Here is a 26,534-nt window from a genome sequence, read left to right as displayed (position 1 = left end):
GCGGAAGTTATTGGTATCCCTCGCATTTATCATCGCTAGAGCGGTCGCGATGTGTCGAGGGATGCATTGATCAGCGCACGCATTTGCATGCCATGCATAATTCAGGCTCTAACAAAACTGAAAGAAAAAAAATCCGACAAAATCGGTCGTTCCTCGAGAATAAGACGAGGCTTCCGCAGATTTTTTTTGTTCCTGCAATCTGTCTTGCAAGTGAGGAGTCACGTGAGCAAGCGGCTGGTGCCTTGGCTTTGCAGCCGGAGAGCGGGCGGGTGAGAGCGAATAAGAGAGAGCAAATGAGAGAGAGGGAGCGCTAGTGGGAGCGCTAGTGAGAGCGCAAGCAAAGTGCGAGCGAGCGGGAGAGCGAGAGAAATATCAGGGCAGGAGCGAGCGCGCACGCGCGCCTGCGAGATGCAGCGAGCGAGACGGCGAGGGAGGAGTGAGCGAACGAGCGAGCGAGCACACGGGGACCGCGGGTGGGCGAGCGGATGGATGGGCGGACGCCACTGAGCATGCTCCGTCCTCCATTGTCCGGCGCGTCGCGGCACCGAGCCTCGCCGCGGCCTCCCTCTGCGCGCCCACAATTTGCACGCTCGCCGGCGCGCGCCGTGTCTGCGTGGACCTTAGTCGCCGGGGTCACGACGCCCCTCCGCTAATTCGTCGAGTGGACGTTCGCAAGCTGCCCGCCCGCTCGCTCACCCGCCCGCCTGCCTGTGTGCGCGTGTGCGGCGGCGGCGGCAGCAGCTATTTGTCCGCGGTGCTGAGCTCACGCTGCCGCGGTCGTCGCGGGAGTGGCGGTGGATCGATTGGCCCAGTGGCCCGAGACTCGGTGCCGGTGCCGGAGCGGCGGTAGTTGTGGCGTGGCTCCGGGCTGGCTCGGTGCGGACGGGGGAGGGCGGGGGCAGGTGCAGGGATCGTGGCAGTTGCCGGACATAGGTGCGTTCCCAGCTGCAGGTAAAAGGATTGGCCGACAGCTGAGTACAGGTGAGCAGATGGGTGTACATTTAGGAGTGTAGGAAGGTGAGGGTACAGGCGCACAGGGCTGGAAGCCATTAGTGGACAGCTGCAGCGGCAGGTCTAAGCACAGGCGAGCGGATCGGTGCAGGCACAGGTGTGGGAGAGGTGACCTAAGACTAGAGGGAGGTGTTGGCACAGGTGAATGTACAGGTGAAGCGGCCAGGTGGGAGGGCGAGTTCAGGTGGGCAGACAGGCGGAGGCTTAGCTCGGGTGAGCAGACAGGTGAATGCACAGGTGAGGAGACAAAGGCACGGTGCCCCCACCCGCGCCGCCGCAGCCGGTGTCCCGGCCCCGTCGCACCTGCGGGCCCTCCCATGCCGGAGTGGAGCGCCGCGCTCATGTTGAGGTTCTTCGCCAACCGCAAGTCGGTGCCGCACAGGGAGGGCGCGGGCGGCCTGCGCGGCTCCCGTGGACTCGGCGGCAGTTCCGCCTCGGTGGATTCGGACCACGACCCCCCAGAGTGCCGCCAGGTAACGTGACGGAGGGGTGGGGGGGGGGGGCAGAGGGTGGGGGCTGGGGGGGGCCTGTCGCTTCAATTTCTCACTGGATATTTTTAACCGGTCGCTGATGGACTGACTGGATAGGTGGCACGTGATTACTCGTAGCCAGAGGGCATAACGGGAGGGGTACTGGATTTGGTGTGCTGGGTGTGAATATAGTTGACGAGGTCGCCGACCCGGACAGAGCGTAGGGATGTTTGACACTTGCTGGCGGCTGTGCCAGTCAGGTGGTGGTGGGCTCTTGACGACACCAATTCGCTCAGATCATTACCGTGGCCTCGCCCAACAATTCATCACGACGCAGGTTTGTCGTTGCAGTCCAGAGGGGACTCAATGTTTGGGTCTCGGATTAACTGACGTGTGGGGACTGGAACCTTCTTTCTTCTCCACGCGCCGAACAGGCCATCATGCAGTGAGCATGCTTATCGATCTCTCCATGTTACTAATCATCTTCACCACCACGAGCCATGGTTTATCCACTGCTGGATGAAGACCTCCCGATGCCCGTTGCCACACGTATCACGGTGCGTGCGGATGCCGCACGATCCGTGGCGCGCCCGCTCACGCGGTGCCGCTTATTGCGGACGCCCTCGTCCGGCGAGGTTCCACCCTCGACCGTCGGCCATCGCTCCCCTCCGAGGCACGGAGCCGTCCTGCCACGAGGCCCACCAAAGTATCCTCAAGTCGCCACGATGTCACCCACTTGCGTTTGTTCCCCGATCCGTGCGTTTTCCCCTTCCTGTCCTCTCAATGCGCAAACGCGCAACACTCGGCGCTTCTTGTTTGCGGGCTCGTCAGCTTTCGTTCCGTGTTTACGATCCCTGTCGTGTCGCGGCAGTCTGCCCTCACACCCCCCCCCCCCCCCGCAAGGCATTCGGAGGCCCCTCATCCAGCAGGGGCTTGACGACAGGGGGTCTGTTCACGTTTCGGGGACGTCACTTCCGATGAGTGTCCGCACTCTAAACGGGAGCGCATTGAGAAGCGCGGCGGTAATGGTGGTGCGCAGCATCGCCCTTTGTTAATTAACGATTGAGCGGCGATGGATTCCAAACGTTTCCTGTCGATTGCCTCTCGTATTCCTTCCGAGAAGCTTTCATCTGCTCCACTAGGCCGCTGCGTGTTTTCGCAAATCTGTCTGGGCTCTGCTCTCCAGCCTCCCGCACTCTGTGCAAGGTCTCTCCTCGTGGCGGATTCGGGCTGCCGAGTTCCGCCGTGGCAGCCGGGTGCCGACTCGTTACAGGCGTTACCGTTGCCTCGGTTTGTTGGTTGATTTCGGTCTCTGGAAACTCGCGATTTGACGGCATCGAGCAGCGCGTGATATTGTTGATGTGTACTGCATAATGATAGAATGTGACCCACTAGCAATCCCTTACTTTCACTGCAGCTTAAATTAAAAAAAAAAAATTTCTTCAATCCAGTCCTGCGGGCCCTGGATCGCGACGATTCGATTAATTTGCGACAAGGGTGCGGAATTGTTTGTGCTGCCTCGTCTCCAACTGCGGTGACTGCGGGAGTCTCGCAGACGGGAGGAAGCGATGGCAAGGCGGCGTTTGGGGATGCTGGTGACGTCATCGACCTTTCGACCGTGACCTCGTGAGGTGACGTCGCTCGGCGGGGCCATCTTCCCGTCGGCTCTCCGTGATAAACCGCCGTCGCTGTGAGCGGCGCGCCATTTGACGAGTCGTGAATCTTCCGAAGGCAGGCGCTCGTACAAAGGGGCCCAGTGTGCCCGGGCGGCGCGTCGCAGCGATCAGCTCGGGCAGATCCTGGCCGCGAGATGCAGCCGCCGGTGCCAGCTCTTGCGTCTTCTTTCTGGTGGCGGGGTGGAGGGGGAGGGGGAACTTTCACATCGTGCTGGCGTCAGCGCTGTTTTTTTTTTACGGGCGATGATGCCTTTGGCCCCGGTACAGATTCGTCGCTTCCAGCAATCGCGCTCGAACAGACAACGTAAATGTATCTTGCGGCGTGGGTGCCGAATCGGGTGTCCTGGCGCGGTGACAACGCCGCCCCGGTGATGTCACACGCGTCTTGTAAGGCTCACACTGTGCCTCTTGTTGTGCCGATGGCTTGGAGAATCATCGCGGTCGATGGTGGAGGCAGAGGTGGTGCCACACCTCTCCCCTCCTCCTCCGTGATTATATTTCTCATCAGCAATGTCCACGGCTGTGGACGCTGCTGACGTTTGGACGGCGATTGTCGGAGTAGAAGGGGAAAGGGTTGAATAAAAACCGGCGAGACGGAATGAGCAAGCGAGCAGGGGAGGGAGGGAGGGAGAGATGATTCCTTGCTGCCTGGCTGCTCGCTGCGGTTGCCTGGCAACGCGAGGCTGTGCGAGGGGAGCGAGGGAGCGAGGGAGGGAGGTGCACAATGGCCGTGGCACTACGTGACCAGAGAGGGAATCTCCACAAAATATGGCCGAGCGACCCCGGGCGTCGTGCGCTGCCTCCCTCTCCCCGCGGCTCGGCGTGTGCCGGCGCCCCGTGGCTCGTTTAACGGTCGGGTCGCCGATGTCGGGGAGGAACCGTATCGGCTTCATCGCCCGGGCGACGGCGCTGCGGTGCGGTCCCACGTGACCCGTACGACCGACAGCTGTAATTCATAATCCCCCGAGCACAAAGCGGCAGCAGCAGCAGCAGCGTGTCAGCACTGTCTTGTGCAGCGCTCGCAGTCCGCACGGTGGCGGCGCCATTCACGCGTTGGGTGTCGGTGCAGTTTGCAGGGCTTTGCTCGGTTGCTTTGCCGATTGAATGAATGAGAATCGCTTAAATTCAACACCACACAGGCTTTTGCGATCGATGTTAAGTACAAGGCTGGAGGACATTTTTACAATTCTGGCAAACTGCCTGATGATGATTAAGATGCGAGTAGCAACTTCGGTATTCGGTTGTTAAATTCGTGTGGATCGCTCTCCAACACACCGGTGTGTTGTCCAGCATACTGGGTGTGTACTCCAGCACGCTGCTGGTGGTGCTGCTGAAGCAGTGATCAATAGCCACATTTGTTCAACTGACAACTTAATGAATCGGCTGTGGCGGGTGGAGGATGGTCCACGACACAGATTTCACTCGTGCTACTTGACCCAAAAATCAATGATCAATCGTAAGAATAATTCACGGCCTTCTGTCAAGCCACTGCTGGATGAAGCCTTCCACGTGCCTTTGCCGGTCGTGTGCACGGTCGCAACCAATCCACTGCTGGACGTGTGGGCCTCCGCATTGGTGCAGGTCATGGGATGTTGATTGACCGTACTTCACCACGCTGGTTCAGTGCGGGTGGGTGAAGGAGTTGGGTAGCTGGGGGGGCAGCGGCGGGGGGGGGGGGTGAAGGACAATAGGGCTGAGCCGGCTCGGCTCCAATCCCTGCACAAAGGAAGCGCGGCGGGGCCAGGTGAGCGAGTTCGCATCGAGCTCGTCGCGACGACCGGATCGGTTCGCCCATCATCATCATCGATCGCTACACTCAACGATGCGCGCCTCGAACCGCGCACGGACTATTTTCAGAGAATGCAAATTGTAGGCAAAATAATAAGAACGGTGTACACGTCAATGCTAATCAGTCGAAACGCAGCAAGGCAGCGGATTGCCGTGCCCTGAGCTGTCGTGTGAACACGTCGATTCGTGAGCTGCCGTTTGCTGTGCAATGTAAACCAAACAAGTTTTAGTTTACCAGGCAAGGCCCACGAAGTGACCTGGCCACGAATTCTAGCTCAACGAGGTGGCTCGTCATCTAAGCGCATGTTGACTCTAAATGAGGAGGGGAAAATGCACTCGACTTCGGGGAGAGAGAACGTGCAAACTCGAAAATGTACAGGCGTTAGGGACGGGATGAAACCCATCACCTCCTGTGTATACCAGGCGAGGTAGTGAACGTCTCACCACCACGGCGCCCTCTGGGTTCTCCTGTTTCCTCCCATAGCTAAACACACACACAGCGTAACTGGCCTTGGCCAAAATATCCACAATTATATTCAATGGAGGATTACACAAAGCAGGAACGTCTCCCATCCCTTCTGCACACACCTGACAGGACCCTCATGAAAATAAAGAGACTTAACGAGGCTTTACTGGGTAAACGAGCGTGCGTAACGATAATAATCGTAACTGGCATGCCGCGTGGAGTTGTTTGGCTGCCCTGCAGCATCCAGCACGCGGATAAATCGTTCACGAGAAAAATGGGTCATTGATTGTGCGTGGGGTAATTAAAATAAATTAGTGGGGCAATTAATCACGGAGCGATCGCGCGGAAGTTGGCACACCTGAACCGCGAGCTCGGGGACCTGGGTTCGACTCCAGGGTGAGGGCTCACAGCGGTGGCGAGTGATACCTGAACCGATTCCAGGGTGACGGCTCACAGCGGTGGCGAGTGATACCTGAACTGATTCCAGGGTGACGGCTCACAGCGGTGGCGAGTGATACCTGAACCGATTCCAGTGTGACGGCTCACAGCGGTGGCGAGTGATACCTGAACCGATTCCAGGGTGACGGCTCACAGCGGTGGCGAGTGATACCTGAACTGATTCCAGTGTGACGGCTCACAGCGGTGGCGAGTGATACCTGAACCGATTTCAGGGTGACGGCTCACAGCGGTGGCGAGTGATACCTGAACCGGTCCAGGGTGACGGCTCACAGCGGTGGAGAGTGATACCTGAACCGGTCCAGTGTGACGGCTCACAGCGGTGGCGAGTGATACCTGAACCGATTTCAGGGTGACGGCTCACAGCGGTGGCGAGTGATACCTGAACCAGTCCAGGGTGACGGCTCACAGCGGTGGAGAGTGATACCTGAACCGGTCCAGTGTGACGGCTCACAGCGGTGGCGAGTGATACCTGAACCGGTCCAGGGTGACGGCTCACAGCGGTGGTGAGTGATACCTGAACCGATTTCAGGGTGACGGCTCACAGCGGTGGCGAGTGATACCTGAACCAGTCCAGGGTGACGGCTCACAGCGGTGGCGAGTGATACCTGAACCGGTCCAGGGTGACGGCTCACAGCGGTGGCGAGTGATACCTGAACCGGTCCAGGGTGACGGCTCACAGCGGTGGCGAGTGATACCTGAACCAGTCCAGGGTGACGGCTCACAGCGGTGGCGAGTGATACCTGAACCGGTCCAGGGTGACGGCTCACAGCGGTGGCGAGTGATACCTGAACCGGTCCAGGGTGACGGCTCACAGCGGTGGCGAGTGATACCTGAACCGATTCCAGGGTGACGGCTCACAGCGGTGGCGAGTGATACCTGAACCGATTCCAGGGTGACGGCTCACAGCGGTGGCGAGTGATACCTGAACCGGTGCAGTGTGCGCGTGCTGCCCTCTTCACCAATGCCGCACTGCAACAATGCCTGGGCCCCCTCTGTCCGGCCCGTGGACCCTAGCGGTGCAGGTGCACCGCCTGCACACTCGACGGCTCCGCCGATGTCCATTAAAGCGCTGGGAGCGTGACGGGTTTCCTTTTCATTCCTGTTGCCGTATGCCCCTGTACCGTTCCCGTTTATCTGTAATGTGCACCGATGCCTCATTAATTGAGGCCGATATTGGCGTGTAAAATAAATATTGATTGAGTGAAACTCACATTGACACCTATGGACTGCTGTTGAGACGCGTAGACTCGCATAGGCTGGGTTGTCCTCAAGTCTAGACTCGCATATAAACCCGTAAGGGATCCTCGGGCGATGCTGCTGCACTGGGGGACAAGCACGAATAACAAACAACGTGGGCCAATAACACTGCGGCATTAAAGGAAATTATATAATCGCCGATGTGTCGGGCAATTGCCCCTATTTATAGAACATAAGTTCAAAACCCAGAGAGACAGGATGGATGGAGACTGCGCTTGTTTACATTATGGAGGCCTGATGAGAATTACACTAAAACAATGTTTTCCGATCATTAATTTTTAAAGTGGTATATGTCACAGCAGCATAGAAAGCCATAGAGACAGAGATACATAGGTACCTATCGTCTCATAGAAACCCATATAGAGTGGCATCACGTGGTCGGCATGGGCCCTGGTGCAAGGAATGCTATGGCCACCCCTTGTCCAACTTCCCCCACCCCCCTCTACCACCCCCCTCTTCGTAGCTCCGGCAGGTGCAGCTGCACTGCCTGCACACCCGATAGTCACGGCACTGGCGAGGGCATTTAGCCTGCTGCTTCCATTGTGTGTTTACGGGGGAGGAGGGAGAGGGGGGAGGGAGAGGGGGGGAGGGAGAGGGGGGAGGGAGAGGGGGGGAGGGAGAGGGGGGGAGGGAGAGGGGGGGGAGGGAGAGGGGGGGAGGGAGAGGGGGGGAGGGAGAGGGGGGGAGGGAGAGGGGGGGAGGGAGAGGGGGGGAGGGAGAGGGGGGAGGGAGAGGGGGGTGTGTGCCCTTGCCCCACTGGGCGCTTGCGTGCGCCGCCCGTGCCGGAGTCGTCGGAGCGTCGTGAATCTGTGATTGTTACTTGATGGCACCTGGGAGAACAAAGCCCTGCACCACGCTAGGCCCTCCGCACGTACGCAGTCCATCCCCGGTGTGTCTCGGTGTGACTGCAGCCTAAGATGCTGTGTACAGAAACAGTGGGCGATATTCACTTGGAGAGAGAGAGAGGCCGTCAGGCACAGGCACAGGAGAAGATGAAGGGCTCAAGTCCTGGACTTGAACAGAGGCAGGGAGTCGACAGCACAGGTGGCTGGGGGGAGGGGAGTTGCAGACAAATGTATGTGTGTGCGTGTTCCTGTGTGTGTATTCTGTGTGTGTGTTCCTGTGTTCCCGTATGTGTGTGTATTCTCATGTGTGCGTGTTCCTGTGTTCCCTTGTGTGTTCCTGTATTGCTAGGTGTGGATTTTAGGAGTCGTGGCGCAGTGGTTGGCGCGATGCGCTCCAAACTGGTGTGACCTGAGCTCAATTTCTATCCCGTGGCTAACACCAGTGGCTAACACCAGTGGCTAACACCAGTGGCGAGCGATATCACAACTCGTCCTGGGCTGTCCCCTTGGTCAGCAACTTTAGATGATAAGTTGGCACAGTGAGCAAACATCAGCAATGGGTGGGGACAAAGGTGGCAGGGCTTGGTGCAGGCCGTTACACACCCTTGTGTGTGCCATTCCAGCCTTAACAGGTGCTTGCTAACAGCCATTGCTCTGACTGTGTCTCTGTGGTTACACGGAGGATGTTGGGATTTCTGTACGCGCGTGTGTGTGCGCACGCGCGTTTGGTGCACGTGCGTTGCGCTTGACCGGCTGCCTTGGATGGCCGTGTCAAATCAGATGTTCACACCTCGGGACTAGCGTTGGCGGTGTCAAAACGAATGAGAAGTGACAGCGAGAAAATCTCATTTCTGTTCTGCGGCCGCGGTGTCAGCGCATAGCGTAACGCAGATCGTTATTCATCCGCGCTTCACTCGTTCACTTTTGCGTTCAATGATTCGTGATTGATAAATTTTTTGAGGCCAGGCCACGTTAATGATCTGCCCAAAATGTAACTTCCTGGATTTTTTTTTTATGTCCTGGAACTTGTCCTGGAGTTGCTTGGTGCCGTTTCAAGCGAAACGTCGCGTATCTCTCACACTTGGCTACATTCGGTTGTGAGAATTGTTCAGAAAACTTACCGCCAGTGGGTGAGTGAGTGTCTGGGTTAGTGGCTAAGTGAGTGAGTGTGTTCGTGAGTGAGTTGGTGGGTGAGTGGATAAGTGAGTTAGTGGGTCGGTGAGTGAGTGTGTGAGTGAGTGAGCGTGTGAGCGTAATAATCGGCGCATTATTAAACGCTTGTAAACCGTGTTAGATGGTGGAGGGGTTTCTAACAAAACAAACTGATCGGATAATTACATGGCCTAACCCAAAGCCCGTATCGCGAGTGCATGTCGGCAGATTGATCCTTCGCCTCCCGTCCCCCCGTGCCCTTCAAGTTAACTCCGCTGCCCAGAACGTTCAAAAGTTAACGTGCGATGCATCGCACGTTAGCCGTGTTTCACGGATGTAGCAATGCGTTGTGAATGAAACCGCGTGTTGTACCTCCACCGCATCTCTCGACGGTGTACAGACATCGAGGCCCTTTGACTCGCACAGAGAACCGTAGATTCACGTAGAGAAACCCGTGCAGTAGAAAGCAGCAGTGTGGATGTGCACGTTGTGTGAGGTGTGAGCGCCTCGCAATATGCTGCTGCTGCTGTTTCTGTTGCTGCTGTCACTGCAGAGCTCTGGAGGGCAGGAGCACGACGTGGGCAGTGTGATGAGCTTCAGCAGTACGTGCTCGTTACCGCGGCAACCGGCGAGCCACCTGGGTACCAAGGTAACGGAGGACGTCAGAGTTCAGGTTTCTGCCTTCTCCACTGCCCTCTTTCACTCTGTGCCGAGTCTGTTTACTACACACAACCCTGATAACCGCAAACACCTATCCGCACACCTTCTCACCCTCGCTTCCTTATAACTTCTGTGGCTTAATGGTGAGCAGCGGCGCTGGACTTGCGATCTCGAGGTCGCTGGTTCGATTCCATCTCCTGGAGCGGCAGTTGAAGCGACGGGGCAAGTTTCTTAAATCCCCACCGCCGCCCCCGCCGTCAACCCAGCAGCCGTGTAAATGGGCTCCCCCACAGTTGACCTGTGATCGGCCGCTCGCGTACAGCGGGGCAAAGTGGCGGGTACGCCCTCATCTCTTCCCACACGACTGGCTAAAAGCGGAAGAGTAGACCAAAAACGCCCTCTCGGGCAGGGCGTCGGCAACCTGCGGCTCCGGGCTCGGCGCGCGGCTCTTTCGGGACTGCCGCTTGGTGACGTTATTCACCACGCACGTTGCGGCTCTCGATACGTTGAGATTTTTTTTGTTTACCGGATTCGACCAAAAACGGCTGCTTTTGTTATTTTGGTTGCCGACCCCTGGCTGATCCCAATTGAGGAATCAGCGATGTAATTTAAAACATTTGGTCACATAGACCGTGATGTTGGCACACAACGGCCGACTCTTGCGAATTACGTCACGTGGTCCTTGACCGGTAAATCACGCCCGCAGAATTAACCAGGGTGGCCGCCAGAATCGAACCGCGAACCTCTGCAGCCAGCGGCGAACGTGCTCCCGCGGAGCCCTTGTCAGTCGCCAAACACATGTACACGCACATGCATGTTACAGCCATTTCATATATCTCTGAACCGTGATGACCTCGCCAATGCATAGCCACTCGGCCTAAACTAACGCTTCAATCTGCACGTCTGGTCACCACTCGTCAATGCCGAACCTTGCAACCGCTAAGCTCAGTCAGACCTTGACAACTGCGCAGCATGCTTGGCTACTGAGCATTTATTGCCTCTTCTCATGTTATCTCATTAATCATAATGCGGCTGCTTGCATGTTTTGCAACAAAAACTTCCGTGCGTTATTGAATGCATTGCCAAATGAATGTGTACACGTGTGTGTGCTTGTAAACGGTGGTTATCACCGCGGTGGTGTGTATTAGCGATAATAATTCACTCATGGTGGACATTCGCAAGAGTAGGCCATTGTGTGCCAGCATCACTGTCAAGATTTTCCTCATCGGGAAAATGACAGCAACTGACTCAGTTGGGATGACACGTACAGGAGCGATCATCATCTCCCCCCCCTCCCCTACTGGCAGACGAATGCCCATTCAAATATATGATTCTGACTATAACTGAATATACATTTCGTCTCGTCCATCGTCGGAGGTTCGATGCGGCTCACAGGGACGCCGCCTCCTCCGTTAATTTTCTGAGCGCTGCTGCTTCTCGCCCGTCTTTGTCTCCCCCACGGCGTGGGGTCCCGTCCGCATTTAGCCCCGGCCCCCGCACCGTTGAGGTTCAGCCGTTTTGTACACGCAAAGGTGCAGCCACATTGTCAGTGCTTTACTGGAGGAGGAGGTGATTAGTAGACAACGCTTCTCCACGCTGGCCTGTGCAGGTTGGTGAAGGCGATGTGGCATAGTGCAGCACAACAAAGGATTGCTTTGCGAAGGCCTTCCCTTCTTAAGCCACTGCCATCCCTCGCAATCCTGCCCACACCGCCCCTTCTGTGCCGCTCATCCGGGCTTAACCCGAGGTGTAACGAGATTGCGTGCATTCCGGGTGATTTGGTCCTAGGAGCCATTGTTTTGTTCCCTGTAATTGGGGCCGCGTGCGTGAAGCGTTCGGGGGTGGGTGGGCAGGGGGTCAGCGGTGGTGAGGATAGGAGGCGGTGGAATCGGCGGCAGTAACCGCATGCACCAGCTTCTCGCTCGCTGTGCCGCCAAGCCGGTTTTAGAGTCTCCGTTTTCCGTGCTCGTTGGCCGCCCGGCATCGGAACACGTGACCCGATCCACACGGGCGTACGCAGACAACGCGTCTCCTTCGCATAGAATCCGTTTCTCCGCGTAACGCAATGCGAGCGTTTCTGACGCATCCCATCAGCCGCCCTGCACGGCCTTCCGTCTGCCAGTGTGCATAATCGCAGCGGCATTCTCTCGTGAGAGTGCAGACCACAGTGGCTGACCGTATGGTCCAGCAGTATTGATTCAAACACTCGGTTGTGACATGGTGTCTCATCAGCAGGCCTCAGGCTTGCTTGATTCAATACTGGCGAAATGCTAATCTATGGGTCCTAGATACTGTCTGTCGTAATCGGTCCAGAGGTTTGCTTGTGTATATATCTGCCCCTGTTATTTGTGGACACCTGTATATAGAAACCTGGCCAAGTAGCTCAGCGATAGAGCGGGCGGCAGCTCACGAATCCAGTGGGTTACGAGTTAATATTATGGTCGAGATTTGATTCGGTCCATCATCCAATAAATACCTATGGAGGTCGAGAAAATGAGAACCACTTTGTATGAAAGTCAACGGCGATTGTCCTATTGGGAGGCTCGCCCTGCCCCCCCCCCGCTAGAGGAATGTGCAATGGCCACGAGTGGCTCCGCAAAGCTGTAAACGGGACATTTAGCACCAATGCCTCGACGCTCGTGTGAGCAGCGACGTTGACCAGTTGTAGCAACCACGGCTGGGTGTGTGCGTCGATCGTGACGACGCGCGTGCCACGGTCGCTGCCGCTGGGGGTGCCCTAGGTGGAGATGGTCTACTCGCTGCTGTCCATGCTGGGCACGCACGACAAGGACGACATGTCGCGCACGCTGCTCGCCATGAGCAGCTCGCAAGACAGCTGCATCGCCATGCGCCAGTCGGGCTGCCTGCCGCTGCTCATCCAGCTGCTGCACGGCAACAACAAGGACTCGTCGCTGCTCGGCGCTGCCAAGGGCAACCGGGAGGCGCGGGCGCGCGCTAGCGCGGCGCTCCACAACATCGTGCACTCGCAGCCCGACGACAAGCGCGGCCACCGCGAGATGCGCGTGCTCCACCTGCTGGAGCAGATCCGCGCCTACTGCGAGGCGTGCTGGGAGTGGCAGGACGGCAGGGAGGCCGCCGGCGGCGTTGGCGCCGCGGCGTCCGCCATCGCCGCCGACGTCTCGTCCGTCGGCAGTAAGGAGGGGCTCCGCCTTCGCACCACCGCATCACCGCACCTCCGCACCACCGCACCACCGCACCACCGCACCACCGTCACGATAGGCATCCGGAGGGCACAGACTCTCCGGTTGCCTGGGTGGAAAACGAGCTGTGCGCTGGCCCAGTCCTGGCCAGCTGGCTCAGAAATCTAAACACGTTCTGTTTGTACCGCCTCCGTTCCTTGGCAATTGTACGTCCGCAGCTGTGTCGTGGGACCAAGTGTGTCGTGGTGCAATGTGGTGTTCACGGGGTCGGGGCACCGTCGCTTAGAGACCTGGGTTTGAATCTCGGCGACCGCCTGCGATCAAAGTGGGTTGTCAGACCGCAGCGAGTTCACTCGAGGGAGATCTTCAGACGCGCCTCTCACCGCGGGCCCTCACGGGGCGGCGGTGTCGCGGAACAAGTTCTCGGCCTCGTGACCCAACGCCAACAGCGGCGTGGTGCTGACAAGATTCCCCGACGAGCCAGATGTGCCGCCTGACTGCGTGCCACATCTGCCGCGAGCACCCCCGCATGTTTTGCTGTCGGAACAAAGTGGCCCCTCCACCCCTCGGGCACACCGCTCATTTGTCCGACGTTCCCCCCCCCCCCCCTCCACTGTGTGCTGCCCCCGGCTCCGTGCGATGACAGAGCCATCGCCGGTGGAGAATCAGATCGGGCCGGCGATCTGCGTGCTCATGAAGCTGTCGTTCGACGAGGACCACCGGCACGCCATGAACGAGCTCGGTGAGGGCAGCACCGCACCGGGTGGCGGCTCTCGTGGCCGCCGGGGTGACGCGAGTGAGGAGTGCGCCAGTCGGAGTGAGCTAGTCCGAGAGAGCGAGTGGTGGGTGGTTAAGTGAGCTGGTGAGCGAGTGAATGTATGAATCGGGAGTGTGCATGTTGGTGAGCGACAGTGAGTGGGGGGGATCAGGTGTGTGAGCGAGTGAGCGGCTGAGCAGGCGAGTGAGTGAGTGTGCGAGCAGGTGGGCGAGCGGGTGATTGAGCCGGAGAGTAACTATACACGCTGGCGCTCCCTGCAGGTGGACTGCAGGCGATCGCCGAGCTGCTGCAGGCCGACTGCGAGATGTTTGCGATGACGAGCGACCAGTACAACGTCACGCTGCGGCGCTACGCTGGCATGGCGCTCACCAACTTGACGTTCGGTGACGTCGCCAACAAGGTGCGTGCCGACGCCGCCCGGCCCGTTGCGCCGCCGCGGAGACCACCGGGGAGGGCTCGCCGGGGACAAGGATCATCGTTGTCATCGGCCGTGATCAAGCACCGAGTGTAGAATTGATTGGTGCGCGTTGGTGAAAGGAAATTACTCGCCACTGAGGTTAGCCGTAGCCGGGCATCGAACTCGGGTGGCCCGGGGTCACGGGGCGGTTCTCTAACTGCCGCTGCACCACGGCTCCACCCCTTGCGGGGGCTTCACTTTGCAGGTCACGGATACGGCCTGAGACGGGAGAACATTGTCACAATTCTGGCAACTGCCTGATGATGGTTGTTGAAACTACTGGCGAAATGTCCGCACCTGACATTCTCAATGCGTGTGGATCACTCTCCAACGCAGCGGTGGTGCTGCTTTGAAGCAGTAATAAATTGGCCGCGTTTGTTCACCAGACAATTTCAGGTGGAGGAAGGGTGCACGGCCCACACATTCTACGCGACCATCTGACCCAAAAGTTAATTGTAATGCTGGGCATGTTGAAGGTCGTCGGTAATTACCAGTCGTGTGCTTGTATCAGAAGTTGCCCTAATTTTCCACCACCCCCCCACCCACCAGTGTAATGCAAGCACATGTTGCTTATATCAGAATTGTGCTTCTACAAAGTCAGCAGTTTCCTGTTCAAATGTAGCTCGTCTTTATGTGTAAAGCCCTGCAGAGCCAGTGGTGGAAGTTGCAAGTTCCCATGGCGGGAGTGGTGGCGGAGGGGGGTGCGAGTCTAACCATCGGACAGCCACTGTTGACTTCTACCACAAAGTGGTGCTTCTTTTATCAACCCTGGAGGGATGATGATGGGCCGAGTCAACCCCACCCCCAACCAAGATTTGAACTCTGAACCTTCTTATGGCGAGCCTCGGCCGCTGAGAGTCACCCGCGTGCTCATGGCCACCGTGTACAGCGTGAGGACTGCTTATAAAAGCTGACTGAAGCTAATTTGTGGAACTACTGCCAACCCCCTCCTTTCTGTCTGCCCTGTACAATCAACATATCCCCTGCCTACGTGTGTGGCCTGGCGTGTGCGTGGCGTGTGCGTGGCGTGTACATGGCGTGTGCGTGGCGTGTTCGTGGCGTGTGCCTGGCGTGTGCGTGGCGTGTGCATGGCGTGTGGCGTGACGTGTGCGTGGCGTGTGCGTGCTGCTTGCTGTGTTCGTACGCAGGCCACGCTGTGCTCGATGCGGGGCTGCATGCGTGGCATGGTGGCCCAGCTGAAGGCTGACAGCGAGGATCTCCGACAGGTAAGAACACGACGACACTAATGGTAACCACAGGGAAAGGTCGTGGAGTCGAGGATGCTAATGTAATGAGAACAGAGATAGGAAGAGTTAAGAGAAGAGAAAGAATAGTGGGAAATTAGAGGAAAATCGTGGAAAAATAAGGGAGAAACGGGAGCCAAAGGATCAGGCGAGATGAAGAGAATTAGGAGGGAAGAGGCAACATCAGGGCCTCGACGCTGCTGCACGGAAGAGCGCCGTTTGCTGAAAACAGCAGGTGGAGGGCATAGGGTGGGGGGGGGGGTTGAGCGTGGGGTGGCTGCCGCAAACTCGGCGGGGCTCTAACCGCCGGCCGTGGTGTGCGTGCCGCAGGTGATCGCCAGCGTCCTGCGCAACCTCTCGTGGCGAGCGGACGTCACGAGCAAGAAGATCCTGCGGGAGGTGGGCAGCGTCTCGGCCCTCACCAAGTGCGCCCTGGAGGTGAAGAAGGTAAGCGGCAGATTTAGCTTCCGAAGTAATAGTTGGATTTCTTCATCGCACGTGGTATTGGCCGAAGGCAGGGGTATAGTGTCCATAATAGAGGTGTTTGGGTTAGATCGCCACGTACATATATAAATGTGTCGTTAATCTCGCCACCACCTGACAGGGCCAACTAGTAAGGGTTGTCACGTAAACAGAACGTGCCAATTCGTCACTAGAGAGCCAAGCCACTACATTTACAATCTGAGTTCGACGTTTCGCAAGTAATTACAACCAGCTTCATCAGGCGACAGCCAGATTTGTGGAGAAGTCCACCTGTTTCGTTCCTTATATAGAGGGGTAGTAGATGTGGTGACCACGCTTCTGCGCTCTTGTGCAAAGTGCCAACGGTAATCCCTATTGAAGTATGCTGCTCTTTGTAGGCATCATTTAAATAATGTATTATTTGATGATTCGCTTCCACGCAGCACTAAGACGGGAGCTATCCGAACGGTTAAAATTATTTTTATTCTTTCAATTTCGATAGATTCTCTAATCAGTCTTGGCCAGTAGTAGCTAGTCTTGCACATAACTTCAACATTATCTAAACCAATTGAGTGTCCTGGTTGGCACGCTTGTTCTGCTACTGCTGACAGTGATATTTGGGAGTATTTAATGTTTCTCTGATGATAAAGTGTCGCTCGTCCACTCGCCAACCCACCCACCTGGATCGTTCACCCGCCCACATCATTCATCCACTCACCCTCTTGCTCACCAACACACTCATTATATATATATATATATATGCTGATGATGTGATGATGTGATGATGGTGGGGCGGGCGTACGGGTTTCACAGGAGTCGACGCTCAAGAGCGTGCTGAGCGCCCTCTGGAACCTGTCGGCCCACTGCACGGAGAACAAGGCGGACATCTGTGCGGTGGTGGGCGCGCTGGGCTTCCTCGTGGACACGCTGGCCTACCGCAGCCAGACCAACACGCTCGCCATCATCGAGAGCGGCGGCGGCATCTTGCGCAACGTCTCCAGCCTCATCGCCACCAACGAGGACTACAGGTGAGCGCCGACAATGCTACGCGTGTGTGAGCGTGTGTGAGCGTGCGTGAGCGTGTGTGAAGGTGTGTGAGCGTGTGTGAGCGTGTGTGAAGGTGTGTGAAGGTGTGTGAGCGTGTGCGAAGGTGTGCGAGCGTGTGCGAGCGTGTGCGAGCGTGTGTGAGCGTGTGTGAGCATGTGTGAGCATGTGTGTGAGCGTGTGGTGTGAAGGTGTGTGAGCGTGTGTGAGCTTGTGTGAGTGTGTGCGAGCGTGTGCGAAGGTGTGTGAGCGTGCGCATGTACTTGGAGCGGCGAGTTCGTTTTCCGCTCACGGCCAAACACCAGTGACGATTATTTGAATCGGCCCTGGGCCTCTGGTGCGATGTGTAATCATCGCTACGAGGGAGACAAAGGCGGCTGGCATGGTGCTGGTCATCCACCCCCTCGTTTGCCGTGCCGTCCTTCATAGGTGCTCGCTCACAGCGCTTGCCCCAATAGTCTGTTAAAGGCTATATAGGGGATCTTTATCTTTAGTTTTTTATATTTTATTGAGGGTTCTGCTAGGTTTGTCGTAGTATTTGGTGGGAGGGTTTCGCGACGCTGCTGCTGCTACTGCTGCCGCTGAGTCGTTACGAAGCTGGTGTCGCCCTCCCCTCGCATCCCCCTCTCCCTCCTCTCTCCCTCACATCCCCCTCCCCTCTCCCTCACATCCCCCTCCCCTCTCCCTCCCCTCTCCCTCCCCTCTCCCTCCCCTCTCCCTCCCCTCTCCCTCACATCCCCCTCCCCTCGCCTTCCCCTCGCCCCCAGGCAAATCCTGCGCGAGCACAACTGCCTGCAGACGCTGCTGCAGCACCTCAAGTCGCACAGCCTGACCATCGTGAGCAACGCGTGCGGCACGCTCTGGAACCTGTCGGCCCGCAACGCGCGCGACCAGGAGGCGCTCTGGGACATGGGCGCCGTCGCCATGCTCAAGAACCTCATTCACTCCAAGCACAAAATGATCGCCATGGGCAGCGCCGCCGCCCTGCGCAACCTCATGGCCAACCGGCCCGCCAAGTACAAGGACGCCAACATCCTGTCACCGGATTCCGGCATGCCCACGCTCGCCGTGCGCAAGCAGCGGGCGCTGGAGGCCGAGCTGGACGCCCAGAACCTGACGGAGACTTTCGACAACATCGACAACCTCAGCCCAAAGGCGCAGCACCGCAGCAAGTCGGCGCACAAGCCCCAGCGGCACGGCCTGGTTAGCGAGTACGTGCTGGACGGCGGCGGCGGCGGCGGGCGCAAGAACGGCGTGAACGTGTGCCGGGCGGACGCCGCGGCCGGCGGCGGAGGCGAGCCGGTGGCGCTGTCGCCGTTCGTCAACTCGCCGCTGCTGCACGGGCACCACCACCACAACCTGTACCCCAAGGAGCGGCACCACCTGCCGGCCGATGGCGCCAAGGGGGAGTCGCCGGCGCTGGGCGCGGAGCGCGAGCCGAGGGCCGCGGACGCGTACCGCGTGGGCGGCGCGATGGAGGCGGTGCCGGATGTGAGCAAGCACTCCCGCGTCGCCTGGGCCATCGAGGACGCCGCGGCGGCGGCGGGAAGCTCGGCGTCCTCCGTCGACGGGGCGAGGTCGCTGTCGTCGGACGGACGCGGGGGCGGCACCTCGTACCCGCAGCCCAACGCGCCCGGCTACGGCAAGGCGGACGGGCAGAGCCGCGGCTTCCAGTACCACTACGGCGGCGTGGAGTTCAAGGCGGCGCACAGGGACGGAGGCCGAGCCGGTGGGAAGACCGCGCACTCCAAAGGCGCGTCGGGGAAGGCGCCGTCCGATTCTGCGGCTTTCGAGAAGGAGAAGGGGAAGTACCACAGCTACGGCAAGTACCCGCCCGACCTGGCGCAGAAGATTCACAGCGCCAACCACCTGGACGAGAACGACTCGGAGACGGACACGCCCATCAACTACAGCCTCAAGTACTCGGACGAGCAGCTCAACTCGGGCCGGCAGAGTCCGAGCCGCGGCAGCGACGTGTGGGTGCGGCAGAAGCAGGAAGCGGAGAGCGGCGACAAGCAGAGCGCGGAGGAGAAGGGCCTCGCCGGCCAGTTCCCCGGCTACTGCAAGCGGCCACAGTACGCGCCGCAGCACGAGGCCGCCGCGCATTTCTACCCGATGCGGCCGGGCGGCGGCGGAGATGGCGGCGGCAAGAGGGAGCCACCCGTCGAGCGGCGCATCAACGCGGCGGACTGCCAGGACGACGACTACGAGGACGACAAGCCGACCAACTACAGCGAGCGCTACTCGGAGGAGGAGAACCAGGAGGAGGAGGAGGAGGCGGAGGCGGCGGCACTCGGCGGGTACCGAATGAAGCTGCCGGAGAAGGGACGCGTGCGGGACGAGCCCATCGACTACAGCCTCAAGTACCCGGCGGAGTACGGCCCCACGGGGCACAAGCTCTTCATGGGCGTGAAAAAGATGAGCGCCGAGAAGGAGTCGGCGCACGTGGCCGGCAAGCCTGCCAACGTGCGCGTCGGCAAGCTGGCGGCGCGCGACGGCAACGCGGCGGCGGGGGGGGCCGGCGAGCCCGGCCTGTACGCCAACAGGCAGGCGGCCAGCGGCGACAAGATGCAGACCTTCTGCCTGGAGGGCACGCCCATCTGCTTCTCGCGCTGCAGCTCGCTGTCCTCGCTGAGCAGCGCCGACGACGGCATGGAGACGTCGCACCACCCACCGAGCGGGAAGTCCGGCGCCGGCCGGGCCGACATCCGGATCGTCGACCTGGCGGAGGACGGCGCCGGCGCCGGGGAAGAGGAGAGCCCCGAGCCGTCGCCGGCGGCGCGGCGCGCCAAGGCGGCGCGGCACCAGGGCGAGGGGGCGCACCACAAGACGGTAGACTTTTCGGGCGCCAAGTCGCCGTCCAAGTCCGGTTCGCAGACGCCCAAGAGTCCGCTGGACCACTACGTGCAGGAGACGCCGCTCGTGTTCAGCCGGTGCAGCTCGGTCAGCTCGCTGGACAGCTACCCCGACTCGTCTATCGCCAGCTCCATCCAGAGCGACCCCGTGAGCGGCACGGTGAGCGGCGTCATCAGCCCCAGCGAGCTGCCCGACAGCCCCGGGCAGACCATGCCGCCCAGCCGCAGCAAGACGCCGCCGCCGCCGCGGCTGCGGTCGGAGCGGCCGGACGACGAGGACGAGGGCCGCGAGGGGCCCGGCGAGGGCGGCGCCAAGCCGGACGGGGGCCGGCAGCCGTGGCGCGGCAAGGCGGACGCCGGCGCGCAGGGCACCCAGTCGCGGGACTCGCTGCTGCACTTCGAGACGGAGGCGACGCCGGACGGGTTCTCGTGCGCGTCCAGCCTCAGCGCGCTCAGCATGGACGAGCCGCCGATCGCCAAGGACGCGGAGCTGCGCGGCGCGGCGCTGGCGGCCGTCGTGGAGGAGGCGGCCGCCGAGGCCGCGTCGCCGGAGGCGGCGCAGAACTCGGCGACGCCGGCCGAGCGGGCGCGCCGCGGTCGCCGCGCCGAGGAGAGCGGCAGCGCGGAGGCGCTGGAGGACTCGGAGGACGACTCGAACATCCTCGAGGAGTGCATCAACTCGGCGATGCCCACAAAGTCCACGGCGGCCAAGCAGAAGAAGGATGCGGCCGCCGCCCCGTCGCACAAGGCGTTGGGCGCGAAGGGCCGCACGGCGGCGGCGGCGGCGCCCAAGAAGCCGAGCCAGCTGCCGCTGTACCAGGCCCGCGGCGGCACACGCCTCCCCGTGCAGGCGCCCAAGCACGTGAGCTTCACCAGCGAGATCTTCAACCGGGACGTGCCCAACGTGTACTGCACGGAGGGGACGCCCATCAACTTCTCTACGGCCACGTCGCTCAGCGACCTCACCTTCGATTCGCCGCCCAACGAGGCGACCGGCGAAGTCGGCGCGGGCGGCGACGCCGCCGAGCAGCGGGACGCCGTCCCCACGGAAGGGCGCAGCAACGACGAGGAGGAGGGCGGCCGCGCCGCCGCGGGGACCCCCGGTGCCGGTGGCGCCAAGCCGTCGGAGAACGACATCCTCGCCGAGTGCATCAGCTCCGCGATGCCCAAGGGAAAAAGCCACAAACCGCACCGGGTCAAGAAGATCATGGACCAAATGCAGCAGGGCCCGGCGGCCGGGGGAGAATCGGCCAAGTCGAAGCTGCCCTCCCTGCGCTCGGCGGCGCAGGGCCGCCTGCTCCTGCAGCCGACACCGGCAAACGACTCGCTCGAGACGTACCGCACCGAAGGGACACCCGTCAACTTCTCCGCGGCCACCTCGCTCGGCGACCTGACCGCGGACGACACGGCGGAGCGGCGCGACGGCGGGGAGGCGGCGCCGGCGCCGGCGAGGAGGCCGCCGGCCAGGCACGAGGCACGCGGAGGCGGCCACCGGGGCCCGCCGGCGGCGGCGCGCGAAGAGCGGCCGCGGCCCGGCTTCTCGTCGGACTCGCCGCTCCACTTCACGCCCATCGAGGGCACGCCGTACTGCTTCTCGCGAAACGACTCGCTCAGCTCGCTCGACTTCGAGGACGACGAGACGGACCTCGCCGGCGACAAGGCGGGACTCGAGACGGACGGGGCGGCAACCGACGCTCCCTCGGGGGGGGCCAGGGGCCCGGGGAAGAAATCGGGAGAGGCCAGCGCCGTCGGAAGAGGCGGCGGTTACCACAAGGGCCCCAAGTCGGGGCCGCCGGCCGCCAAGGGCGTCCACAAGCCGGCGGCCATCCCGGAGGAGGGCCAGAAGCCGGGAACAAAGCTGCCCAAGGGACTGCCGAAGCTCGTGCCTACGAGCCAGCTGCCGCGTGCCGAGAAGAACGCGGACAAGAGGGGGAGCGGCCTGGAGGAGCAGGTGCAGAGGTTTGCGGTGGAGGACACGCCCGTGTCCTTCTCGCGCAACTCCTCGCTGAGCTCGCTGAGCGACATCGACCGCGACAACAACAACCGGGGAGGGGCGCGCACGGCCGGCGGCGGCGAGGGGGCCGGCGCCACGGAGAGGCCTCCCGCGCGGGCCAAGGCCGCCGAGCCGTCGGCCTACGCTCCGCGGGCGTTCCGCGTGGAGGACACTCCCGTGTGCTTCTCGAGGAACAGCTCGCTCAGCTCGCTGAGCGTCGACTCGGAGGACGACCTGCTGCAGGAGTGCATCTCGTCGGCCATGCCGCAGCGGCGCAAGCAGCAGCGCACGCGCAAGGCCGAGGCCAAGGAGCAGGGGGCGGCCGGCGACGACGGCGGCGCCCCCCCCGACCCGTTCGTCAGGAGGTTGAGAGCGCGCGGGCAGGAGGCGGCCGTGAGGGACCACGGTCCCGGCACCGTGGAGCCGGAGAGGGACGGCGGGGCAGCGGCCGTGAACCGCGAGGGTGGGGTCCCCGTGGAGCGGTTCGACAGCCCCGGCTCCGAGAAGATCGGCTCGCCCGATTCGGAGAGCTTCGACTGGAAGGCCATCCAGGAGGGCGCCAACTCGATCGTGAGCAGCCTGAACCAGGCGGCCGCGTGCCTGTCTCGGCGCGCCTCCTCCGACTCGGACTCGATCCTCTCGCTCGTGTCGGGCCTCTCGCTGGGCTCGCCGCTCCACATGACGCCCGAGCACGAGAACAAGTCGCTGTCCGGCGGCCGCGGCGGTGGCCCTCGCATCGTCAAGGCCGCGGAGAAGGGCGGCGGCGGTGGCGGCGGCGAGTGGCGCAAGGGAGACGAGGAGGCGGTGCCCAAGGCTGTCAAGGGAGGCAAGAAGGTGTACCGCAGCGGCATCACGGGGAAGGCGCGGCCCAGCTCGGACTCGGCGGTGCCGTGCCTGTCTCGCCCCGCTCAGCCGCCGGCGGCCGTGGTGCCCATCGTGACGCGGGGCCGGGCCACCGCACCGTCGCCGGGTCTCAGGAACCCCTCCCCCACCGCCAGCCCCGCCCCGAAGAAGCCGGTCGCCAAGACGCCGGTCGGCTCGAAGAGCCCGGCGTCGGCGCGCGCGCCGGCCGGCACGAGCCGTTCCATCAGCGCGCCGGCGCGCTCCGACATGAGCTCCGCGGCGAGGCCGTCTCTGAGCTTGGGCCCCGTGACGCCCAAGGCCGTGGGCTCGCGGCTGGAGCAGCTGGCCAGCGCCCGCAGCCTCCAGTCCCCGGCGCGAAAGTCGCTCTCTCCGGGGCGCGCCTCCATGTCGCCCGGACGCAACTCCTTCCCGTCGGGCCGCAACGGTGCGCGCGGCGCCGCCGCGGGGGGCAGGAGCGGGCAGACGTCGGCCGGCACGTCGTCCCCCAACGCCCCCTCGTCGCGATCGTCCAGCTCGGGGAACCTGGCCTGCCTCCCGACCAGCGGAAACCTGTCCTGCCTGCCCTCCAGCCGCTCCCTGGGCTCCTCCACGCCCCCGCGGCAGATCACGCCGCCCAAGGCCGGCGGCGCGGCGGTGGCGGCGGGGAGCAGGGTCGACGGGAACGGGGCCGTCGGACGGCCGGAGCCCGCGGGCGCCCGGGGATCCCCCGGAGCCAAGATGGTGGCGCAGACGAGCGGCAGGAGCGGCGGCATCCCGGCGAAGCGCGCGGAGCTGGCGCGGATGTCGTCCACCAGGTCGAGCGAGAGCGAGTCGGAGCGATCGGACAAACCCGCGCTGGTGCGGCAGTCCACCTTCATCAAGGAGACGCCGAGCCCGGACCTCCGCAAGAAGCTGAAGGAGTCGGCGTCGTGCGAGTCCGTGTCGGGGCTGCCCGAGCTGTCGCCCAACTCGGAGCGAGGCCTCGAGGGGAGAGGGGGCGGCGCGGGGTTAGCGGAGGAGCGCGCCGGCAACGGCGCCCGAGCGCGGCCGAGCCGATCGCAGTCGCGCAGCCCCACCCGCGTCCCCACGGGCCGCTCGGGCACGTGGAAGCGCGAGGGCAGCAAGCACAGCTCTTCGCTGCCCCGCGTGGGCACCTGGCGGCGGGTGGGCAGCTCCTCCTCCATCCTGTCCGCCTCCTCCGAGTCGTCGGACAAGACGAGGAGCGAGGACGTGAAGCCTCGGCAGGGGGCGGCGGTGTTCAAAGCCCTGGGAGGAGGGGGAGGAGGAGGGGGAGGAGCCAAGGGTCACCCTCCCAACGGCGGGAAAGGCCGTCCGGACAAGCTTCACCCAAACGCGCAGGCTGGCCAGGCGGCGACTGAGAAGCGCAGCAATGCGCTGCAGTCTGGCCAGCGCTTGACAACGGACAGGGCCTCCAAGACGGGCCCCGTGCACGGGACGGGAATCTCAGACGGCCCGTCCGGCGGGGAGAGCGGCCACCGGTCGCGGGGCACCTGGCGGAAGCTCAGAGACGCGGCGGACGTGAGCGCGTCGCCGCCACCGCCGCAGCAGCAGCAGAACGTGGACGCGCACGCCAACCACGAGCCGGCGCTGCGGATGGCGCCCGCCGTCTCCAAGACGGAGGACGTGTGGGTGCGCATCGAGGACTGCCCCATCAACAACCCGCGCTCGAGCAAGTCGGCGAGCGGCAGCGACGGAGCAGCCACGTCGCCCGACAAGACGAGCCAGTCGGGCCTGGACGACTTCTCGGAGGGCGGGACGTGCAGCAGAGACGCGTCGACGCTGAGCCTCAACCACGAGGCCGACGGCGGCGGCGGCGGCGATGCCGAGCGGGAACGCGAGCGTCCGCCGTCCGCCGGGCAGCAGTCGCCCGAGTTGGAGTCGCAGCCGACGCTGAGCGAGAAGACGCCGTTCAGCTCCAACAGTTCGAGCAAGCACAGCTCCCCGAGCGGCGCCGTCTCCGTGCGCGTCACACCCTTCAACTACGTGCCGAGCCCGCGCAAGTCCAGCGCCGACGCCAGTAGCGGGGCCGTTGTCGTTGGCGGCGGTGCCGGCAGCGGTGGCGGCGTGGTGGTGGCGGCGGCCAGGCCGTCCCAGATTCCCACGCCCGTTGTTGGCAAGCGGCACGAGGAGCCGAAGGCGGAGGGCGGTGGCGGCGGCGGCGACGCCGATGACGCCAACACCAAGCTGCACTCGGGGTCGTACCTCGTCACGTCCGTGTGAGCCGGGGGGGTCGAGACGCCTTCGCGTGCCGCCGCCGCCCGCGGTGTCGCCGATTATGACGATGAAAATAATAATCCCGACGATGACCGAACTGCGGTGAACACGCCAAGGGTGTGGGAAGGGGGGTGGGGGGATGGGTTTGCACTTTTTTCTGTTTGTGCGTGACGAGAGCGATGTGTTACTGTGGGCGGAACCGCGACAAAATAAATCAAGGTGTACGTTTTTACCTAGAATTTGCAATGTGAAGTGCGTTCCAATGAAGTTAACTTAAACGGTGGAACTCACTTTTATTTATTGAACAAAAAAAAAGTTCAAACCAACTTATGAATTATTTGAAGTTTTAATCGACTCATTTTGACTACTTGATAGTAGGCTGTGTTTTTTCCAGATCTCACCCCCACCTCACCCACCCCGAGAGTTGCATCTTGATCCTGGGCTTGTCGTGGTTTCTCAGTGTTTACTGTCGCAATGGCATGCTGCTGCTGCACTCCGGCAGGCATAACGGTTTGTACATAGCAATGGATTGTGTCTCGGTGTGTGTTGTGGGGTTTCTTTTCTATTTTACACCCCCCAATGACCTTTTCGTAAGTTTTAGTTCCTCTGGGCTCACCCCACAAGCCATAAATCCACCCCTTCGCCACTACAACTACTACTGCTGTCAGCGCTCGCGAGTCTTTTAAGCAGTGCTCGTGTATCCACTGGAAACACACTACTCGTCCTCATTAGCGGGATGCTTTAATGTGCGATTGTACAGCCTGGTCAATATTTAATGCGTACAACGCGCGTCTTTGTTCCTGTCGCCGGCGTTCCGGCGGTCTGCAAGAGGGTTACTTTGTGGGATGTCGCCCGTTGCCGATGGCGCCGTGCTCTCGCCGGCTTGCGAGCGTGACGGCGCGCAGGCATTGGTGCCGTCGAGGAGAACTCTGCAGCGGTCTGGGGGTCACGTAGCAGTGTGTGTCGTCTGTTGTGTAACAAGTAGCTTTTCACTCGTGTAATTATGATTGTCAGCAATTGACCTCGGTGTTGAACTGCCCTCTCAAGAGTATTATGACGAACACGGAGACCGCCCATTGGCAGGACTCCCCGTGAGCGAACCGTGTGCGATTTAAAACGTACGATAAACTTAACGACAGGGGCCTGAGTTTTTATCTCGCCGTTCCATCTAATTTATTCTTCATCGACGAGGCCAAACCTGGCTTGTGATTGCCAACTCTTCCCTCCTCCGCGACCTTAACACCGTTTTGGCCCCGACGCCTTTCTCATTGGTGGTCGCGAGCGGGGCCCAAACGAGACGGCCATTCTTTCCCTCGTGGGTCGGCGGCACGCCATCGTCGCTGAAGGCGTCCCGACACTCGACTCGGCAGCGCTTTTGCTTTAAGAGACAGGGGAAAGGGCTGAGACGGACAGTCCCGAGGACACGCGTTTGCACACAGGGATTGCTTCATTGAGAAGCTAGAGCTTAGCTGCCAGGCTGTACTCCCTAACCCCCCCCCCATCCTCCCGTTCGTTTATGCAGAAGTAGACGTGGAAACCATTGTGCGAACTACCCTGAATGTATGAGATTTTGCTTTTTTAATGCGCTGTACTCCAGTCTATATGAGGAATTGTTAATGTAAATGAGTTAATTGACAATAAATTGGTATAACCTGCAGGACTGTGTTGTTCTACGTTT

General features: G+C 61.2%; 1 protein-coding gene across 6 annotated transcripts in view; it reads left to right on the top strand.

Moving 5' to 3' along the window:
* The window catches only part of LOC133355049 (adenomatous polyposis coli protein-like), a 67,383-nt gene extending 40,870 nt beyond the window's left edge, over positions 1–26,513 (top strand). For 3 of the 6 annotated variants that reach the window (XM_061572306.1, XM_061572309.1, XM_061572310.1), the window contains 8 exons: positions 9,678–9,797; positions 12,526–12,937; positions 13,592–13,687; positions 13,984–14,123; positions 15,329–15,406; positions 15,755–15,871; positions 16,700–16,914; positions 17,698–26,513. In XM_061572306.1, coding sequence (XP_061428290.1) covers positions 9,678–9,797; positions 12,526–12,937; positions 13,592–13,687; positions 13,984–14,123; positions 15,329–15,406; positions 15,755–15,871; positions 16,700–16,914; positions 17,698–24,862 — 8,343 coding nt within the window. In that variant the 3' untranslated portion in view covers positions 24,863–26,513. Of the gene's footprint in view, positions 1–223; positions 270–324; positions 1,485–9,677; positions 9,798–12,525; positions 12,938–13,591; positions 13,688–13,983; positions 14,124–15,328; positions 15,407–15,754; positions 15,872–16,699; positions 16,915–17,697 lie in introns of those variants that run through there. The other 3 variants (XM_061572311.1, XM_061572308.1, XM_061572307.1) reach the window with 3 other exon arrangements.
* The last annotated feature ends 21 nt before the right edge of the window (positions 26,514–26,534 follow it).

This window comes from Lethenteron reissneri, chromosome 50 (assembly GCF_015708825.2).
Source record: "Lethenteron reissneri isolate LAM-NWPU_2019-01 chromosome 50, ASM1570882v1, whole genome shotgun sequence".
NCBI lineage: Eukaryota > Metazoa > Chordata > Hyperoartia > Petromyzontiformes > Petromyzontidae > Lethenteron > Lethenteron reissneri.
The sequence above is the reverse complement of the archived record's forward strand: the minus strand, read 5'-3'. Positions and strand labels throughout refer to the sequence as shown.